The sequence below is a fragment of the Zonotrichia albicollis genome, chromosome 8, assembly GCF_047830755.1.
Source record: "Zonotrichia albicollis isolate bZonAlb1 chromosome 8, bZonAlb1.hap1, whole genome shotgun sequence".
Taxonomy (NCBI): domain Eukaryota; kingdom Metazoa; phylum Chordata; class Aves; order Passeriformes; family Passerellidae; genus Zonotrichia; species Zonotrichia albicollis.
Window position 1 is genome coordinate 14,866,538 of NC_133826.1, and position 20,538 is coordinate 14,887,075.

Sequence of the window (20,538 nt, forward strand, 5' to 3'; positions counted from 1 at the left end):
TTGTTCCTTCAGAAGAATATTTTAACAGCAACTCACAGAGTTGAATAAGCCACTCAATAGATCTCATAACTCTTATTCTATACTGGAATAGGACAAGGTTTCAAGATCACTTTGGTTCTACAGCTCATTTTCACCAGCTCCTTCCCTCAGCCAAGGGGATACTGATTATTCAACAGGGTTTTCCCAACTATAGTAATTTCCTGAATTTCATAGCCTGTTTTCCTGCCTTCTAGCCTGCCTTATATGCACATGCTACACAGCAGATGAACTCGCATGAGGACTCTTTCCACACTATGCATGTTACATAGGTACACACATATAGGGGAGTTCCCCTCTGTTCTCCAGTAGAAATGGCAGGCTGGAGCAAACTGCAAGATTTGTTCTTGAAACAGCTGCACATTCTAAGAGAGGACAGAAAATTTGCCTGTGCATGTGCTGAGTAGGCTGCTCCCATGCTTTAAACCCAGATACAATGAGAAGAAGAGAATAATGGGTACAGTTTTTCTGGTTTAGAATTTGGGGTCTGCCAACCTGCTTTGCAAGCATGAAGTGTCTGGGGTCTTCAGATCTGCCTGTGGTGCTTACAGAACACCACTACATGGTGGACAGGCCAAATGACAGCTGAAGCCAACCTTAGTGCCCTTACTGTTCTCTCATCTCCACCTCTTTACTTACATATTCCTCCTCTGCAAGTTGTCTGGATTTAACTTGCTGTACTATAGACAGCACAATTTTGGAGAAGAGGTTATGATCTCAAACAAATCTTTGTGCAATAAATGTCTCAGTCAGCAACTCTCTAGCTGGGACACTCTAGAAATCCTAATGCAATACCATTAATTATAAAACAGTTCATCCAAAAGAATTCAGCATGGATTACAAAACATTGGATTGTTACTTTAAAAAAAAAACAGGCGTCTACTGGTTCATAAAGGAATCCCTTTCAAGAAAAAATGATTGCACAAGATAGTAAGATGGACAAACTCTGGGTGTTTTTGAAATCATCCCAAAAATCTTTTGAAAGGTCAAGTAATTGTAGTCAGACATCACTAACATTTAACTATGCCTGCTATGAATTCTGACCATACACACTTACTATACTCAGCAATGAGTAGTTTTTTGCTTTCCATCTGTTGTGTAACAGGATTTCACTGAAAAATGTAAGTAGCTAGGAAGGAAAGTGACTATTTTTTACAGTAAAAGCTGTGCAACCTGGCATCTGCTGCTCTGCACTGCTTTTGTCAGCAGAGAGACTGATGTTCAGATAAAGGAGCATGTGAAAAATGACACTGAAATGGCTGCAGTAACAAACTAGAAAGTCTGAAATGACCTGCAGTAAAACATAAGGAAGTATTCAGTAAGAAAAGCAAGAAGTTTTAATTCAAAAAACTCCACAAACCAAAATCCAATACTCTGGGGGGAAAACAGCAGCAAATTTAAATACACAGGAGTGCTGTGTTTAAGAAAGAGACTACAGACCAAAGTCTATTTCCCCTTGAACAGCACGAAGTCACCGGTGCCTGACTACAGTTGTGCAGAATGTGAAGAATGACTATTGTAAGCTGGCTCCCTGCTTTTGTAAAGCTGGCAGAGCTGCTTTTGTGCCAGCTGCTGCAAGCTACAGAGAAGTAATGAATTCTACTGTCAATCTTCTGGCATAGGTTAAAGCCAGCTTGGGGTCTGTTCCAACTCATGCCAAGGCCAGCAGTTCAGCCAAGGATTTGTATCCTTAATTCCTGTCTCATGTATATTGTCTACTACACAAATGTGAAAAGAAATTGCTTCCTAAGTAAGACTAGAGAATAATAAATAAAGCACACCACTTTTCAACATTTGCAGAAAATGCAAAGAAGAAATAATGCCTGAAATGTGCTAATTCTAGCACACTTGTTCTGCAAGATGAAGCTTCTTTTTAAAAGAAACTGAGTTATGTGTGAAAAGCAGAAAGCAAAGACTGTAAGTTCTCTTGGTTTTACATGAAGTTATTCACAAATGATAATGCAGAAGGAAGTGCCCAAGGAAAACATAAACAGCTCAACACTCAAAGCTACCGACAACGTATTTTAATAACAGGGTTTTTAAAACAATCCTAAAGTTACTGACACAAGTATCTAACAGACATTTTTAAAGATAAGGAAATAAATAATCTAAATGCGACATTAAAAAATGTGGTTCCATTACATTTCTAGTGCTTTTTGAATTCCAGGATGATTTTCCAAAAGTATGTTGGCTTTATTTGCCCATGCTAAGACAAAAAGCTTCACCTTCCTGAATCTATTACTGCGACTACTGCAACCTACTGATCAGATCTAACCCATAGTTATTAAAAACAATAGACTACAAAAGAAAATTCTCTTTGAGCACAGAGCTAAGTCATCCAAGGAAATAACTTTCATTTCTGCCAGCTGATCTTGAGACAGGGAAGTGATCCAAAATTACTAACATCATCCAGCCTTCTGGAAAGCAACTGAATTAAATCAGTTAAAGCAAAAGAAGTGTTCACCACCATAAAACAATGGCATTTAGTAGAGGAGAACCTCTGATACTTGTTTAGCAGATTTTCTTCCCTGTGGTCCACAAGAATTAAGTGCCAAACATGCCATTATTCTCATGTGCCCCAGCCAGTGCCACCACAGACAGTTCAGAAGCTCCTTGATGTTGGAACTGGCACAAAAATCCTTTTTGTATTTTTTGCTTTCTGAGTAATTGAAGCTTGAGCTACACCAGTATTACTGATACAGAAAACAATTCTACAACTGATTCTGTATCCATTTCTGTATGATGTGGCAGTTTTACAACAGTAAAGTGACAGGATATAGCCTGGTACAGTTCTGTACTCCAGCTCCTTCATGGATTTGCTCTCCTGAAAGCAGTGGCCTTTGCAAAGCTCTTAAAGCCAACCAGACCATATTTTCCAGGCACCTAAATATTCTGCCAGTGCATACTCTGACCTTCAAATCACCAAAAACTTTTCTGCAACAACTTATTCTGAAGCAATGCTCACATGCTACTCTGAATAGGCTAAAAAAGAATATTACTACATATAAGACCTAACATTGATGTTTAAGAAAGCATTATTTTTCAATTCTATTAAATCCTATATATGTGATTAAAGCGTCAACTATCTAAACAAGATTCATGCAAGATGTTACTGAACCCAATAAAAGATATTCAGTTTTTGTGATTTAACCTCATTTAGATTTATTTAATTGTCTCTGAAAGCATCTACTGCAAATTAAGTTTAAGTTGCAGTTATTTTTCTTATAGAAATAGGATCATCTTACATGATAAGGCTGAGTAAATTAATTTCTCATTAAGTATCTGCAGCTACAAAACAACCTAACTTACTAATGAAAAAGACCAATAATCTTTTTGATTTTGGAAGGGCTGCTTGCTGTTTTGGTTTAGTTTTTTTTGTTACACAAAACCTGATAAGGATATTCTCAGGAAAATGAGAAGGTGTATTTCCCAAACCACACTGTGTAATTTGGCTGTTGCACCTTTCCTTTCCTTACTGGAAAAAGCAATACTCTTACCATATGAAGTCACTTTGAAGGCATCCAAGTAAAGGTCTGAAGACAGTCAGGACACTAATTTATCCAGAAGAAAGAAAATACTACTTTATGAAAGAATGTAGACTATAAAAATCATCCAAGGGGAGAAGTTAAACCTTCCTTGGAATAGTTACAGCCAAGGAGAGAATGGACACCACCACTAACTAAATATTGCATAACAGGTGATCGAAGCAAGCAGTACCCAAATGGAAAAGTATTCTGACCCATTCAAAGGCAGATTTTTTCCAAACTTCATTTAAAAACAAAAGGTTTTAAACGAAGAAGAGTGTTATGTAATGCTTGTTTTTTGAAACCCTCCTTTGCAAGATTCCTCATGAACTAAGTGTAGCAAATGAGAAGATAAAGCAAGTGTAACTAAAAGTTACAGAGCATGAAATGACAGTTAAAGCTGAGAAGACAAGAGGAGAAATTATGCTTTAGGTTACCCCAATTAATTGTGGAGTGCTACCAATTCATACTGAAAGCAATTCTTACAAGCTGGTTTTAGAGAAGACAGAAATAAGAACTTATCATAAGTTGTATGTAAGAACTGTCAGCACTGACGGTAAAAGACACGTAGCAAGAAGAAAGCAAGGACCGTGTTTGGCAGCTATCCATGATATCTACACACCAGTGGCTTTCTGAAGTTCCACAGAACTCCTGAGAGAAAGCACAAATCAGTACTTCATGGCTAATTTATATATCTGGAGAAGGAAAAAAATAAAACCTCAAAAATTTAAAGCATTCTACAGAGGACCTTCAAACTAAAAGGATGATTTGCTGTGAAACACAGAAAACAGCCAAAACTAAACCACTAACTCCTGTTTCATAAACAAGTGCAGGAAATACTAAAATCCTTCTGTAACATACTTATCTTAAAACTAGAAGACTAACATTTTATAATCCTGTTTAGATACTCTCTGAAACACCACTGCTCTGCCTCAATAATACAAAATTCTAACTATGAAAAGGATTTTTTTCCAGAAGGTTCTGCTAAGCCTAAAACCAACATTGAACTTAACAACATATGTTATATGTTTTCAACTTTTCTATCTTCTATCAGCTTGTGGAGAAGAAATTTTTCTGGTGGGCACAGGAGTTGTAGATAACAAACATTCATGACTTACATGTATCAGTAGCCTACACTAATCCCACTCCTTCAGTCTGCCCCCAAAATGATGGCAGAGCATTTACCACACAAGAATATACAGCCTAAAACCACGCAGAATGAGGAGGCACAGGCTGAGAAACTACACTGAGCTGACAGTGGCACTCAGGGCTACACAAACCAGCAGTTAACACTTCCCACTGTTAGAGAAACATAAAGAAAGGTGAGGGAGCTCTGTCTCCACTCAGTTTTTGATCCATAGGGAAGGCCACTAAGCAGCAAGCTGCTCATGTTTCAATCAAAAGCACTTCCACTGCAATTCCAGCTATTCATTCACAGAGTACAAGCCAATACTCTCCAATTAACTTAGGGATGAGGAACCAAAAGGACAAAAAATCAAAACAAATTCTCTCTTACTTATCTGTAATGCACCTCCAGCAAAAATCTGCATTCCCTCCCAGAGCTGTTGTCACAACAAGCGCTCTGAGTGCCTGCTGCCACAGACACAGCTTATGTTGACAGAAGTGACTTTATGCTGACATAGTAGTCCCATTTCAAACAAACTTTGTTCCTTCCTTTCACAGGAGGAATTTTTTTCAGTATGCTGTTTTCTTGACCTGTCTGCACTGCCCCAGCTGGGCCTGCACCACAAACTTATATGAAGAGATTAACAAAATTTCCAAGTGAGGAACTGCAGGTCTCAAGTCAAGATACTTGACTTCTATTTTAACCTTCTATTTGTTTTCCTGCACACTAAACTTTACATTCACTAAGTGAGATAAATACCAATTACTACAACCTCATTATCAACCTCATACAAGAATCAGGGCTCTGTATCTTCAAATTCACTTAAAAACAACAGGTTTCTAGCTGGTGATTCTGATGGCAAACATTACAATCATATATCAAATAATGATTGCAAAGAGAAAAAAAATCAATCAAAATCATTAAGAGTTTGCATTTGAATTGAAAAGTACATTGCACATTTTTAATATTACTGGGGAAAATCCCCAGCATAAATTGGAAGCTCAGTTACAGCTAAAATTCTTACAATATATCCTTATTTCCCCTTAGAAATAATGTATCATATTTTAGGGAAGCATATTATTTACATTTGTTACATTTCAAGACAAAAATGTAATTTCAGATGCCTAACTAGGAATCACTGGTGAACCACAGTAAATTATGCTACTAAGCTGCTCCATATCCTTTTCAGCAACAATGACAACAGGGTGGAGTGTTCAGAATGGTATTTATACTAGCAAAAAATATTTCTTTGAAGCTTAATTTTGAAGTTCAAGATTATTGTCTGTTCTGAAAACAAAGAAAACAATTCTGCACAAGTCTGAATTCTGAAGACATAAAAGCCCACACCCAGAAATATGGTAACATGAAGAGTGATGAGCAAGCAACTTTGAGAAAAATGTGTAATTTCAAATGCAGTGACTGGATTGTGATAAACACATAATTTTTGCTGCACTAATTTAAATAGATAAGTTTCCTTGGCTATCACTTCAACTCCCTCCCTCCCTCTGGGAGGTTAACATATCCACAGCAGAACTTCCAGAAAGAAATTGATGTATGCATTTCCCTGGGTCAATCCAATTATTTAGCATTTTAACACAGACCTGTGCTCTGTTACATGGACATGGACTGCTGCTGAAGCAGTTTAGGTACAGGCACACTCACTCAATAATTGCACTGAAATGTCAATGCTGACATTATAAAAGACAAAGAATTAGCATTTTTGCCAAATCATTTTTATAACTCACTGAAGTTTACTCCATGAGATTATGTAATCTCCAACTGTAATACTGGATATTATTATAGACTAAGAAATGTATTAAATCTTCTTGTTATTTTTAATTAGTAAGCACATAAACTGAAGAACCACCTTACCTGACAGAGTTTCGGCTCCTGTTTTCTATTTTCATTAAAATTCGTACATCTGATTGAGGAGATGCTGTATAGATTTTTAATCTGAAAAAAGAAAGCAACAAAGATGCAGAAATTATGTACAATCACTTTTCTTCCTGTCATCCATAAGAGATGGATCTCTTATGCATAATCAACAGCCAAAATGATGTGTTTTTTCATTAAAACAATAACTTGTCAAATACTAGGTGTTTTCTATAAATGAGGGTTATAATTATTAGCATGTTTTTCTAATTATTCTGAAGGTTTACTGTCACCTCCACTGAAGTTAATTATGGTTACATTTTTCAGAATTACAGTTGCTATATTTGGCATTTATGCCAGGAGTCCATTTCTAAATTTTTTGTTGGTTTAAATTTGGTGGCTGGACCCCAGGGTTAGTTGGTTGGTGAATGTTAGGACGGTTTTTGTCACAGGAATTAAAGATGTACTGCTGACTGGGAACCCAGCTGCAGGCTGATAGTGCAGCTAATTTAAACCATGTATTCAGAACAATTCCCTTTTATTAGTGCATTAGATCAACTAGGCAGGAAAGTTATTCCATACCCACCTTTGACAAACTACAGGATCTGACTCCACTGGATCAATGTATGGCTTGAGGATATCAGCAAGCGTTTTATCATCAGGCACCCTTTCAACAAAGATAAAAATCAAGCATGTGAGACATCCTTCAGCATGTACACAAATATCTATTGTGAGTCACCTGCATATTGGCATGCTGCAGTGGCACAGCTGAGTAGTTCATGGGAGGATCATAAGTGTGCATCAATACTGCACAGATATGGGCAGCTTTATCTCAGTTTCAGCACTGGCATTTCACAGGCACCTATGAGGAGTAAACAGATGCATATCTCCAGTTTCTAACTCTGCAAAAGAAACATGCTGTTCCTACAGCCCTAGGAGCAGGCAACACATAATTCTCATCTCCCTTCAGGCTAGGAGAAAAGGAGAAACATTTGTCAATAAAAGCTTATTTATTTTTTGCCTTTTCAAAATGTGTTTGTGGACTTTCCTACAAAGCAAACAATGCAACCATTTTGCCCTGTATGAAGGTCATTGCAGAGTGCAGGTGAGGAGGGGTGGCAAATTGTGCTGAACATCTGCTCCATGAGAAGAGAGTATGTCAGGTGTAGAGGCCCTACTATTATGAATATACAAACTCACTATTTACATAGAGAAAAGGACTAATAAACATTATGCCTGATTTGGAAAGTCTGCTAGCTTTCACAGAGAAAAGAACTACACAACTTTCAATACTTTTTAGATGGAAATGCTCTTTTATTTAAGACTAAAATCAATACCTGAGTTTACCCTGTATAACAGAATTCGGTAAGAACTGATTAAAATATTTTGCAGTTCAACTTCAGCAGATTAATTGAAACTTTATAAAAATAATTTTTAAAGCTCTGTACCCTTTTAAAGTGTATTCAGCATGACAGTGAGGAAATATGAGCTTCAAATGCCAGTAGAACTTGTTCTCCCTGAAAACAAAAAGAAATGCATATTCTTAGTCTTAGTTGGTAACAACAATTTCTTTTTCTGTGACAAAGCTTGGTAACCTACAGCATAGGTGCAGAAGAAAATACACAGTTAAGATTTTGAATGGCTTTAAAGAGTATAAAGGGCATGCAGAGAAGCTGAGATGTCCTTTGAAAGATGTAATGCTCCCACATTCTGCTAAATTTCAAATCTTCCTGGAATGAAAATCTGCTCCTTACAAATATATTAAGATATCACCAATTAACTGATCAACAGTATTTCACGTTTTAAAAGTGAGTCCAGCTGCCCTTTAATTTCAGAAAAGGAAACTGCTTTTTGGCATATCACCCAGGACAGATTACCAAACCTGTGCAATAATAACAGCCAGAGTCCCAGGTGAGGCTGGGTCCTACAGAGCACAGGGAGCTCAACCTTTTCCAGAAATGATGGCCTAGAAAATGTGTCATGGCCAGGGAAGGAAGCTGCCCTCTGCCATAACATGGATAACAGAAGTTAGAAAGAACAAACATTTTACAGAAAGATTGTAAAACTTCTGGTAGAGACAAAGTGATGTCACATTCCTTTCTTCTGTATGTCAGTTGCTATTTTTAAGACCATCTTCCCTCTCCAGCTAGCATAAGTAATACCTGAGAACAGAAGCTACTGAAGCATAGCTCAAGAGCAGTATCATTTTAGGTAGAATTTCTAGAGAATTTTGCTACATCAGGCAGTCTCTATTTGCCTTTTTGCTCACTTGCAGAAAGTCTGCAGAAACTTTTCTGAAAGAATTCCATAAGAGAAAACTTAGGGAAAAAGATTCCCTAATCTAAAAGGTAGGTTCCTGGCCTTTTGCTCTGGTTGAGAAATTCACACCCATGACAAACAGCAAAGATTTAGAAATTGGAGCACAAACACCTGTGAGGCACAGGGATATCTAAGAGTGTCTTTTTTTAAACTACTTTTTAAAACATTATTATGATGATTCATTGCATCCAGGATAATCACCTTCAGTTATGCAAAGATTCTAGTCTACAATAAAAAGTAAACACAGTGTTGTTCCAACATGTTGATTAATTTGTTTATCAGGCAAATGAAACATTATCCAGCAGGCTCTAGCTGGCTGCAGAGAGAAGTGTATGTGCATCCACTAGCAAAACAGTAAACTTAGCTGCTAAAATCAATTAACTCTGATATCAATTTTTAAATGCAAGCCCTTTTTATAAAGTCAGCTTATCAAATAGGTAATTCTCTTACCTAGTTGTTTCTAGGAAAAAAGTGAGCTTTACAACTGAACTACACTTTCTGGAGTATAAGTAAATTCAGATGCATTAATATTTACCAAAAAAAGAGCAAGCCGGAACCTCCAGCTCCAATAAAGTAATAATTAGAATAAAACAAATTGATGAAGTCCAGAGTCCCCAAAACAATATATGCCTCAGCAGAGTTGTGCAGCATGCCTTGTGATTCCTCCCTTCTTTCTGCTCATGTTTGTTAAAGTAGAGAATGAGAATGTGGAACTAGAGAACATCAGGACTGGAAGAGGTAAGAACCCTGTACAGCCAGAGCTGGAGGGTAACACAGAAAACATTATTAATCATATAGCATATATATAACCATATAGTATTGGGGCCCATGAATTTTATACTCTTTTGCATACTAGTATGACAGTCTTAAGTTACCAAACTGCAAAATGTTTTGAAATAACTCAAAACCATTGAGTGGAATTTTGGGAGTTTTTTACAAGGTAAGTAAAACAAGGTTTTGCAATTCTTATCTTGACAGCTGAAGGAAGCACCAACGTTACCATACACACAGAGCAAACTGGAATATCCCTGAAGTTATGTAACCACTTCAGTTCCCTTGAGATTAACAAGCTTGTGATTCCTCTCAAACATGTTACTATCTGCCATTTAACATGGAATGGTGTTATTTCAAAGCACTTTCCCAGGGAGACTAGTAAGTTAGTAAGCTTTAGACACAGAAATAGGGTCACCAACATTAGCTGAAAGAAATTATTATGATGGGCATACATCAAAATGTTTATAAGGACTGTTCAGATGAGGGTTTTGTTCTATGTTATTAACTAACATGAGCATGTTTTCATTTAACTCACCATCTTCCACAATTTTTTCAAACAGGCCATGTTCATCTATTTTAAGTGACCCTTTCTGTGACAATTTGATCTTTAAATCAAGACAGCCAAAGCATGAGAGAGACAAACCATGACACAGCTCACAGAAGGATGTACCTATGGGACATGTATGTATGGGACTGTCTCTAACAAAGGCACTTGAAAAATAAATACTCCAAAAAGAACTTCTAGCTATCTGCTACTCGTTGCTAGGAACCCTCTACATGAATCTGTAAATGGCTGTCACACAGCACATCCTCATTCACATGCAAGGCTGATTCCCTGTGGGCTCACTGAGGCAGACCCAGCTCATCACTGCAGCTGGAAAATCAGCTCAGAGGATTCTCCTCACACTTCGGCCCTCCCTCCCCCTTCCAGGCACAATCCTGTCTATGGAACAGGGCACACAAAGTGCTGTGAATCAGGGAAGCTGAAGTTTAAAAAGCTCATTTCTCATAAAAAAAATTCCACTTTGATAAAACAGAAATGTTGATTTTTTTCTCAGCAAACTGGCAATTAATGTCTTAGCCTCTCTTTAAAGTACTCTTTGGAAGAGCCTGGAAGTAAATGGCAGGCAGAAAGAGGTAAGACAGTTTAAGAACAGGATAGAAGTAGGCAAGAAAAAAAAAAGCTTGGAACAGGAATAGCCTCATTCTCTTCACTATATAATGAAGTCCTGAAAAACAACCTGCTGGGTGCCTGTTATTGACGTGAAGCCTCCCTCACCACCACTGATGTGTGCCCAGAGAACTTGATGTCAGCTGTAGATGCTATCAAGGCTGCTTCACAACAAGTTCTGATCAAAGTTAGATATCCTGGCTCCAGACCTCACTGACTTCATTTTCCATTATGGCTCACTGGGGCAGCACTTCCTTCAAATACAACGGACATGCAGTATGCTCATTTTCTAAATGAAAATGCCTAATTGAGTAAGAAATCTGCATTTGAGTAACAGCTCACTCCAACAGTGCCCTGGTTTTCTGGATACCAAGGCACTGACTTTAGAACTACCAAAGATCTGGGTGAAGCACAGGCACATCAGTGATGTCAGTACAAGCAGCATCATAGCCCATCCCTGCCCTGCTTGGTTTCATCTTGTATTTTGGCTACTTCAGAAGCATGGAAATGGATCAGAGGGAAAAGGGGAGCCAAGCACCTCTCTTCTTGCATGACACGTAGATGAAAAATACTTTCAGAACTCCACAGGCTGTTTCACAACTACAGTTTTACAAAAAGTGACAATCTACCTTTCATTTCTCCTAAAACTTCCAAAAACTTCCTTTGTCATCAACTGTAGTTCTCCCCAGAACTACAGGTAGATGATTAAAAAATTGGTCACAGGAACAATGGAAACATTTTGACTCCTGATGTTACAAAGACAGCAGCAGTATATACAAGGGGGCTGTCTCCTCCAGCCGGCTCTCAGAACAACTGCACACATTTGCACCACCTTTACAGTTTCAGCAGTACCTAAGAAGATGCTCAAAAAACTGTGATTGTAGACAGTACAGCAGCTGGGAATTAAAGGACTGATCTAAAAAGGATTCTGGACTTGGACACACTTGTTAAGTGCCTTGGCAGATTTCTAGAAGTGTCCAATATCTATGCATTTCTTTGAAAATATATTTAATATCTCATAAAGCTTAATTTTCTTATCTAGGCTTCCTCTGAGCATTTCCTCTCATTTTTGTCTAGAATGCAGTAGAACTGTTTTAAACATGTTTAGAAGGTGTTTTGAAATGTGTTTATATATATGCAAACTAAAATATTGACAAAAATTCCAAATTCATTACATCTTAAGATATCAACAGCAGTTCTGGCTCTACAGAAGTATTTCACTGGCAGCCTGTCAAAGATAGTGATTCACTGATGATTCTGTTTCAATTTAGCAACTAGTATTCTTAAAATATTAGTATACAGGATATCTTATGTCAAAGAGCAAATACTGTAGTATTTCCCATCTCTTTCATTTTGAATTCATTAAAGTGATTAAAAGGACATGAAGTTTAATGTCAGACCAGCTATCCTTTCATCTGACAATACCCAGTACTCTGTCAGAATGCACTGAAGTTTAACTGAAGTACTGGGCATTCAGCTCGTATAGGTTTGGATAATACTGACTTCCTTTAGCAACTTAACTTTCTTCTTCATGAGCCCAAGAGGGCAAGCAAGCCTATGTACTGAGTAACAACTAAATTCAAGTCTAACAGCTCCAGCAGTGTTATATTAAGTCAAAACCCAGCTCAGAAAACTCCTTGCTATAATCTCAAAATCAACACTTCAAACAATAACTGTAATTATCTCTACCTAGCTAAGGATTAGAGCTGACATTTTAGAACTTCCAGGTGTACCTCAAAGTGTAACAATAACGATCTTCTAAATTATGTTAGTCCCAAATCTCCACGCTGTAATTTTTTCTCACAATTACACTGAAGGGATGAGTTAATGTAAGAACTTCCTCCTCCTCCCACACATAGCCCTCTGACCAAATGCTCCCAGGCTGCAAGCACGCCTGCTACCAGAGAGGTCTGTAGACCTCTGGCCCCTCTTGGCAGGGAGGAGAGGTAAAAAGGATTTGGTGTGGGAGATCTATGCTGTGGAGTGTGGAGGAAGCTGGCTGGAGATGCCTAGGACAGTGCAAGCAGCAGGGAGGGCTGGAGCAGGGCAGCACAAGCTGCAGAGCTCAGGGAACTGCGCTGCCCCATTTCAGTGTCTCACTACATCACCTCCTGCCAGGGAACAGGAGCCATGGCCTTGCAAGCTCATTCCCCTCTTCCTGTTTGACCTGCTGCCTGGAGCTTCCCAGGTGGTGCTCCTGCCCTTGGTTTCAGCCTGGCCTCACCTTTCACCCTTCTCCCTGAGGCGCCCTCTCCCAGCAATTCACCCCATCAGCTCCATGGAAGAATGCATCCAGTGGGCAACTCTCAGCTGCATTGAAAATAAGGGCACCACAGGAAATGTAGCATGAAGCAGCACTTTGAAAATAATTTATGAATAAGAAGTCAGATGCACCATGAGTTCACACTCTGGACTCAGACACTACTTTCTAATGACCCTCTATTACCTAGATATTCAACACATCAGTCTAACCCATGTGTTGCCCAGCATTGGCACGTTTGCTTCCACAACATGGGATTTAGCAAACAAACTCATGGAATCCAGGAAGTGAAGAGTCTGGCTAACACTTCAAAACAACACAGATGTGTCCTCCAGTGCTGGCACAGGCAGGGGATGACACAAGAATACATCTTGTACTTCCTAGCTCTGGACTGCTCTCACTGCTGCCTTGTACTGCCCAAGAGCTTGGCTCGCAGGGAGAGCGTCAGGAGGACATGGGAGAAGCTGTTCTCAGTTTTCCACGCACACATGCTGAGCAGCTTCCAGCCTCCACCCTCTGGAGCAATCTGTCTACAAATCTTCACTGACAAACAGCACGAGAAGGGGAGGAGAGGGACACACCAGACCCTGAGCACTGTCAGGTGCTAAGCTCATATAATGGATATATGACTATATGACTATTTGCACAGCTTGACCTCATTTCAATGTGATATTAAACAAAATGTTATGGGTGGCATGAAGTCCTGTGACACCCACAGTCTGGGTTTTCTCCAACAGAACTGGTAAAATTTGTAACTTTAAAAGGTTATACTTCTACATCTATTTGATGCCTAACGTTCTGCTAAAATCTACAAAACCAAACCTGCCTGTGTTTTTCTCTAGAGCAGCCTCAATGACCCAGGTGGGTGTGTTGAGCAGTTTCCAGGTGGGTTTTTACTCTATCAGAGACAGACCTCTGGTGGCCACCCAGAGACCAGCACCGTGGAGTGCACAGCTCCCAGAACAGAGGGAAAACACATCCTGAAAACATAAATTGCCACCAAAACTGAGACCAGGAACAAAACAAGTAAAGGAGCCACCACGGGCATACGAGCCATCAAGGCTGTCACTGCTGTGAGATGCTGAGAAGGCATTTTTATTTGACCCCAGTATACTACTGAGCTGAACTGCAGACCTGATTCCTGTCACAATGAAATACTTTGTAATTTCTTTCATTTTCACTGTGAAAATATTCAAAGTATTTTCACTGTGAAAACACTTTAAAATACAATCTCTGTATATCAGGGAAAAAACACACCGTGGATAAAGGAAGAAATGTTTAAATTTTCCTTAGCCTTCTTCCTGAATTTTTATCTGTCTGCACTTGTCCTTCTAAGCTGTGCTGTATCAAACATTTCCCTTCCCCAGAACAGCAACTCCCATCACAGAATGCAACTTGGGTTCTGAAGCACCTCTTCAGATTTAAGTCAGCCTTTTCACAGACAGGGATTTGTGCAAGCTTTCTACATCAATCAATCCTCTATCACAAAACCTCCAAAGAAGCATTTTCTTTTTCCAGCAAAAAGCCCAAGTGTTAATTAAAAGAAAAATTCACAACAGCACTGATTCTTTGTTCCATTACCCAGGTGTTAGCATTTTCAAAATAAAGCATGAGTCATGTAAGCTGTTAAACCAAGCTCAAAGAACCTAAAGAAAATGAAAACAAAGCATGAAATATTAAACAGCTTTTGCAAAACAAGGTGCAGCTAACAGATTTCAAAGCAAGCATATTGCTATGAAGTCAAATTCTCATCATTATACGCTCAACATACTGCTGACTGTAACCAGCTGAAGACTCACATGGAATTGAAGGTGGTAGAATTTTCTTTTCTTTTTGTGAATCCAACAGGCAGTGTTTTTAGCTCAATATTACACCCTCGAGCTTTGTTCCTCAAGAAGTATAACTGGAAAAAATTAAAAACGGTTAAAAAAATTTGAATATATAAACCCCTGAAAACTACACAATAAAAAGCTGTCAGGAATTATGAGAATATTATAGAAAAGACTATATTTAATGAAATACTCTTAATTAAAAAAAAAATCCCAAATGAAAAAATTAACTCTGCCTAGAAACTCTCTGAAACACTTCTGTAAGCTTCTTTACTATTAAAAAAGAACATGTCCACGACCTCCTCATAGCAGAAGTTCTTCAGCATACCATGGAAGTCACAGTGGTGTAATATCACCACAAGGATGCTTTCTGGGTTAAAAACCTGCTGGCACAATGGACACACAAGCACCATCCCAGCCACTGCCAAATTCTGATTTAAAGGCACCACTAATGGCATCACCACATTAACGTGCCCAGAACCACACCCCCAAAACTGGCACCTGTGCAGCATCTCCCCACCTTCAGCAGACATTTCCAGGACATCACAGTGCTCAATACACACACACAGAATACGACTCCAACCAGAGAAAGCTGGACTCTTCTGAATTTATTCTGTCATCAATGTGAGTCCTGAGTGTAGGGCTATATTTCAAGGTATCTTCAAAAGACTAGAAAACAAAATGGCCTTGATGCATTCTTGTGATTTAATGACTCAAAATATTTTGGAGTACAGTTGGTTGGGCTTTTTTGGGTTTTGTTTGTTTGTTCATTGTTTTTAGTTGCTAAAAGTGCTTCAGCAAAAACCTCTTCTCCCTTAGAAGACTATCTTTTATGTCACTCTTGCTTAGACTCAGTCTTTGAAGAGCTCTAGCTGTCTTCATTTGGTATATAGGGAACGACATAACAATTTTTAGGTGATTATAAAATCCATTGCTTACCTGGGAAGTGTGTACTTAAAAATTCAAAAGTTGTGGAGGTGTAAGGAAGCAAAAATTCAGACTTTCTTAACACACATCTATCATCCAACAGCAACAGTGGTCACACATAAATTTTAAAAAATGTCAGTGATCTTTTCTTCCAAGCAACTGGATGTAGGCATCAATACTATTGCTGCATAAACCTAGAGACTTCTTTTGATTTCTGGCTCTAAAATTCAGGGTCATTCATACCTTCAAAAGAGAGGTACCAGCTCTGGAATCTGGACTGGGACTACCTCAGTGGGAATTCAAAGGTAGCCAACCCTAATTCCAACAGAGCAAAAGGAGAATCAAAAACTCACAAGTCTTTTTGTTGCTGGACTATGCACGATACAATGTCGAGCAGCAGCATCAGCTGTCCTTCCCACATCTTCCAGGAAACGATAATCTGAAGGTTAAATGGAACAAAGAAAAATGTAGTGCCAGCCTAGTAAAACCAGGGAGTTTTACAACACACACAATATGTTCTTACCACTCAGAAGGTTCAAGTCAGTAAATTCATTTACAGAGACAAACGCTGTTTTATCCCTGACTCCGTTACAGCTCAGTGCAAGCTTATGTTTCTTTACACACAACAGGCTGAAATGACAAAAAAATAGAAATTAACATGTTCAGCACGTGAATGGGGAAATAATCAAAACTGTTTAGTTCAGATAACAGATACCTGCACGAATATTTCATGCATCGTGGACATCTGTACTTGGCTTCTTCTTTGCTACAGGTTTCACATCTGAAAGGAGTAAAAAACACATGTCAATAAGGGAGCATTTTTGCACCTTACTGGGCTATGGAAGTGCCTGCTCAAAAACCAAGTACTAGGCCATCCAACAGCATTTTCAGGAACAGCTATTTTAAGTGCACCTTGAAAGGAGAGAAAGAAAATACAAATATCCTGGATTGGGAAAGGTGGCAGACAAAACAACACAAGCCATGGAGAGTATCCCCAAACACACACACATTACAACACTGTAGATGCTCGAAAGAAAAAAAACCCACATGCTAACTGAAGAGCTGGAAATAGAGCAAGCCTTTATCAGCCCTTATGCTTTGTGGCCTGTGCTTTTTCTCCTTCTGCATCACCTGTACTGTGCACTATACCAGGCTGGCTTATAATACTCCCAGCTTTAGGTGCACAGAAAATAAGTCTCACGGATTCACACTAAACCCTGAACAATTCATCCCATTTTTTCACTGGAACAAAAAAAGCATGACAACACGATCAGCCACACAACTTCTGGCTGTCAGCAGGGCAACCTCCAAAGTCAGGGAACCTTTCAGGCGCAATATGTGAGATTTATCAATTTAACTAATAATCAGTGAAAAATGTTATTCCTCTACAAATATGACCATATGTTTTTAACTAGGCTAACAAAACAGCTGTTTCTCCCACTCTTAAGAAAAAGGTCTCTGTATCATCACACTTATTTTAAATCTGACAAGCATAAAAATGACAGTGAAGTTTTCGAGAATATACAAACGCACCATTTTCAACTCCCAGGGGATAAATGCCAGCCCTAACCCACTTCTCTTCCTCTCCCCACCACGTGCTCGCTGTTTGCTGCTAGTGAGGGCCCGAAGGACATGCCCAGCAGTACCATCGCCTGACGAGCTCTGTGAATTAGCAGCCCAAAGCCATTCTAAGAACAGGGAAAAAGGGTTTCAAACACTGCAAACCAGAAACGGGGAGTTATTCTGAACAGGGATTCCCCTTTCCCGCTCTGCAGGATCCCAGCGGTGCCCGCTGCCCACACCGTTCCGGCGAGGCTCTGCCCCGGGCGGCGGCAGCGCGCAGCCCCTCGCTCGCTCGGGCCTCACCCGCGCGGGGCTGCAGGGCACAGAGCCACCCGCCGAGCCCCGCGGAAGGCGCTCCCGAAGCCCGTGCGGCCACTGCCGCCGCCGTGCCGTACCTGTGCAGGGACATCTTCCCGCCGCCCGCCGCCCGCTCGGGGACGTCCCAGTCCCGGTCCCGGTCCTGCTCCGCCATGGCCGCGCCGCGGGGCCTCACGGGGCAGGCGCGGCCTCTGCAGCGCCGCCTGGCGGCCGCGAGCCCCAGCACAGCCGCACGGGGCGGGATCGGACCCGGAGCCGGACTCGGCGCGCCGAGGCCTGCGGGGCTCGGGGACCCTCGGGTTCCCGGGACCGGTGCTCCAGCCAGGGAGGCTTTCCAGAGCCCAGAGGAGCTTCCCGAGCCGCGCACTGCGCAGCACAGCCTCACGGTGCCCAGGCAGGTGACACCGGGCTCACTCCTCACCTGTCCGTGTCCCGCCGCCTGCGTGGGATGTGCATTTCTGCCTCAGCTACGGAAATGCACATCCGAGCAGCGTTATAAGACTTTAAACTCCTTGCTTTTAAAAGAGATATTTTCTGAAATTAAGAACTTCCAAAAATAGGGCAATGAGATGAATAAAAATATTCATGAAGCAGACGTTTTCTTAAAAATTATAATCTTGGAAAATATCCCCAACATTTGCCAAAACATCACCTCCAAAGTCAAACTCGGAGCAAATGTCAAATCACGATGTCAGTGTATTGATCTTGAAAATACAAAAAGTGAGACATTTTCTTATCCTTCTGTAATCTTGCTTTGTTTTATCAGATTTTTGTCAAATTGGTCAAAAATGATGCTTTGATACAAAGTGTAAGATGGGATATGCACTTACATTACTTTATAAAAGTGAACATTGTCCCTCTGTCAGTATTCTGTGGCACAGAGCATATGCATTTCCCCTTGGGAAGGGAAACACTGCCACCTAAGGAAAGTGCCCTTCTAGAGGATTTTCATAATTTCTAAGAATGACTATACAATATGAAACAGAATAGTAAAAGACAAAGAAATAGTTTGGAAGCTTATTTTATTATACTTTGGTGGTGTGGTTTACTGCAGATGAAGACAAGTTGTTTGAACACTCCCAGGCTCCTCAAATACAGTCCAGTATCACCTTGCTGTGTACTGCTGAGCACACTTTGAATTGATAATAGATAGAGGCATATCAACATAAAGAGTGCTTTTCCTAATGGTAAAACTGTTCTTTTTTACAAAAAAAAAAAAAACAAAAAACAGAAAAACAAAAAAAAACCACCCAAACAACTTCACTGAACATTTTAGGCTTAATTTTAAAAGCCCAAAATGATCTAATAAATTTTGCAAAAAAAAAAAAAAAAAAAAAAAGGAATTTCTAAGAGGATGAAATGCTGATTATAATTTAACAGTAGCCATTCAGAAGACACACTATAGTAGATCTTTTCAGAAGTTACAAAATATATACAGAATATATCATCTTAAGATGGCTTTGGCATTAGCAATGTTAACTGAATACAGAATTTAAAAGTCAAAACTACTTTAGGTAGTTCTTCTTACAACGATTTTCACAATGGCTGTAACAGAAACTGTTCTGACTATATGCATCATATACAATATGCTGTCTTATACACCATTTCCAAAATAGTACACAAAAATATTTTAAACAAGAAATCCACATAAATAATGTTTTCAGTTATGTGAAGTATGTGACCAATGGTTTACAATAAGTACCTTCACAACAGAAACATATCCTGATGTAACCAGCACATACAGTCTGAAAGATAAAAAGGGACTCAAATAATCTCTGCTAAGGCCACAAGCACCCTGTGTTATGAAGAGCACCAAGGCAATGTGGACAGGAAACACAAAGAGGTAGTGTGCCATCTGTTTAGATGTGTGTGTCCACCAAGGACTGGAATAAAGCAAAGGTTAAGAAAAGAAGACTTATTGTACTGTGGCATGATTCACTTTTCATACAAAAGCTATTGCACATTTAGGAGCACTAGCAGGTATTGCTCCTCAGTATCACACGTCTCCAGCTTTCCTCAGGATGTTTTTTGTGCAGTGCTGTTAAAAAGCTTGCTAAGAACACTTGATGTCCTGAAAAACTCCATGTTCAGATACTCCATTCCAGAAAATTATGCAAGAAAGCACCAAGAAATTTATTTTTAAATACTTTTAAGAAAATTGCTTTAGTATTTTCTTTCTTTTATTTTTCCAATGTCATTTCTCCTTAGGAGGAAGTCTTTTTCTTCCTGAGGTTCTTGAACCAACAACATTTGAAATTATTCTTCAGTTTGCTAGTAATTTTGCCTGCAATGGATCATTACTTTTGTATTCAATCTGTGCAGCAACTCCATGCTGATGCAACAAGAAACCTAGGACAGAAATCTTACAGGAAGCACACGGAGCCACTTTCTATGAAGTGCTGCTGGCCTGGTTTGAGGTGAGGAAGTGCATTAACTTGAACAACTGGAAGCTGATTCGTGTCCTGAGTGTGAAAAAAGAACTGTGTCTTATGCCAGCTGCCATCTTCAATCTGGAACACACAGGAGAAGCATATCAGAGTCATATAAAAGGTGAGCTTCAAAACACAAATGAAAATCGTGCTTACAGAGTAAAAGAGAAGTAGTGCACAGAAACATTTATTCTTTCAGCAGTTCCTAAAGGAACTGTGTAATTTAACAAATGCCATTTCTGAAGCCTGAATTTTCATTTTGAAGGTAACTGTTTCTAAATTTTCCTGGAGGACCTCTCTAATTCTGTGCTGATGTCTGTGCAGTGTCTTTGTACACTCTCAAGATACATGAGACACAATGCAAACAGCAAGTACAGATACCCTGCATCA

At 39.5% G+C, this 20,538-nt stretch overlaps 2 protein-coding genes across 4 annotated transcripts in view; both read right to left on the bottom strand.

Annotated features, from left to right (window-relative positions):
- The window catches only part of ZNHIT6 (zinc finger HIT-type containing 6), a 40,981-nt gene extending 23,029 nt beyond the window's left edge, over positions 1-17,952 (bottom strand). The window contains exons 1-8 of the mRNA XM_074546063.1: positions 17,797-17,952; positions 16,554-16,619; positions 16,362-16,468; positions 16,192-16,277; positions 14,882-14,985; positions 8,007-8,075; positions 7,145-7,225; positions 6,559-6,639 (exon numbers count right to left, since the gene is read on the bottom strand). Of these exons, the coding sequence (XP_074402164.1) occupies positions 6,559-6,639; positions 7,145-7,225; positions 8,007-8,075; positions 14,882-14,985; positions 16,192-16,277; positions 16,362-16,468; positions 16,554-16,619; positions 17,797-17,873 (671 nt within the window). The 5' untranslated portion in view covers positions 17,874-17,952. The remainder of the gene's footprint in view (positions 1-6,558; positions 6,640-7,144; positions 7,226-8,006; positions 8,076-14,881; positions 14,986-16,191; positions 16,278-16,361; positions 16,469-16,553; positions 16,620-17,796) is intronic.
- A 772-nt stretch (positions 17,953-18,724) lies between these two features.
- COL24A1 (collagen type XXIV alpha 1 chain) overlaps positions 18,725-20,538 on the bottom strand; it is a 119,118-nt gene continuing 117,304 nt past the window's right edge. For all 3 annotated transcript variants that reach the window (XM_074546065.1, XM_074546066.1, XM_074546064.1), the window contains one exon: positions 18,725-20,229. In XM_074546065.1, coding sequence (XP_074402166.1) covers positions 20,083-20,229 — 147 coding nt within the window. In that variant the 3' untranslated portion in view covers positions 18,725-20,082. The remainder of the gene's footprint in view (positions 20,230-20,538) is intronic.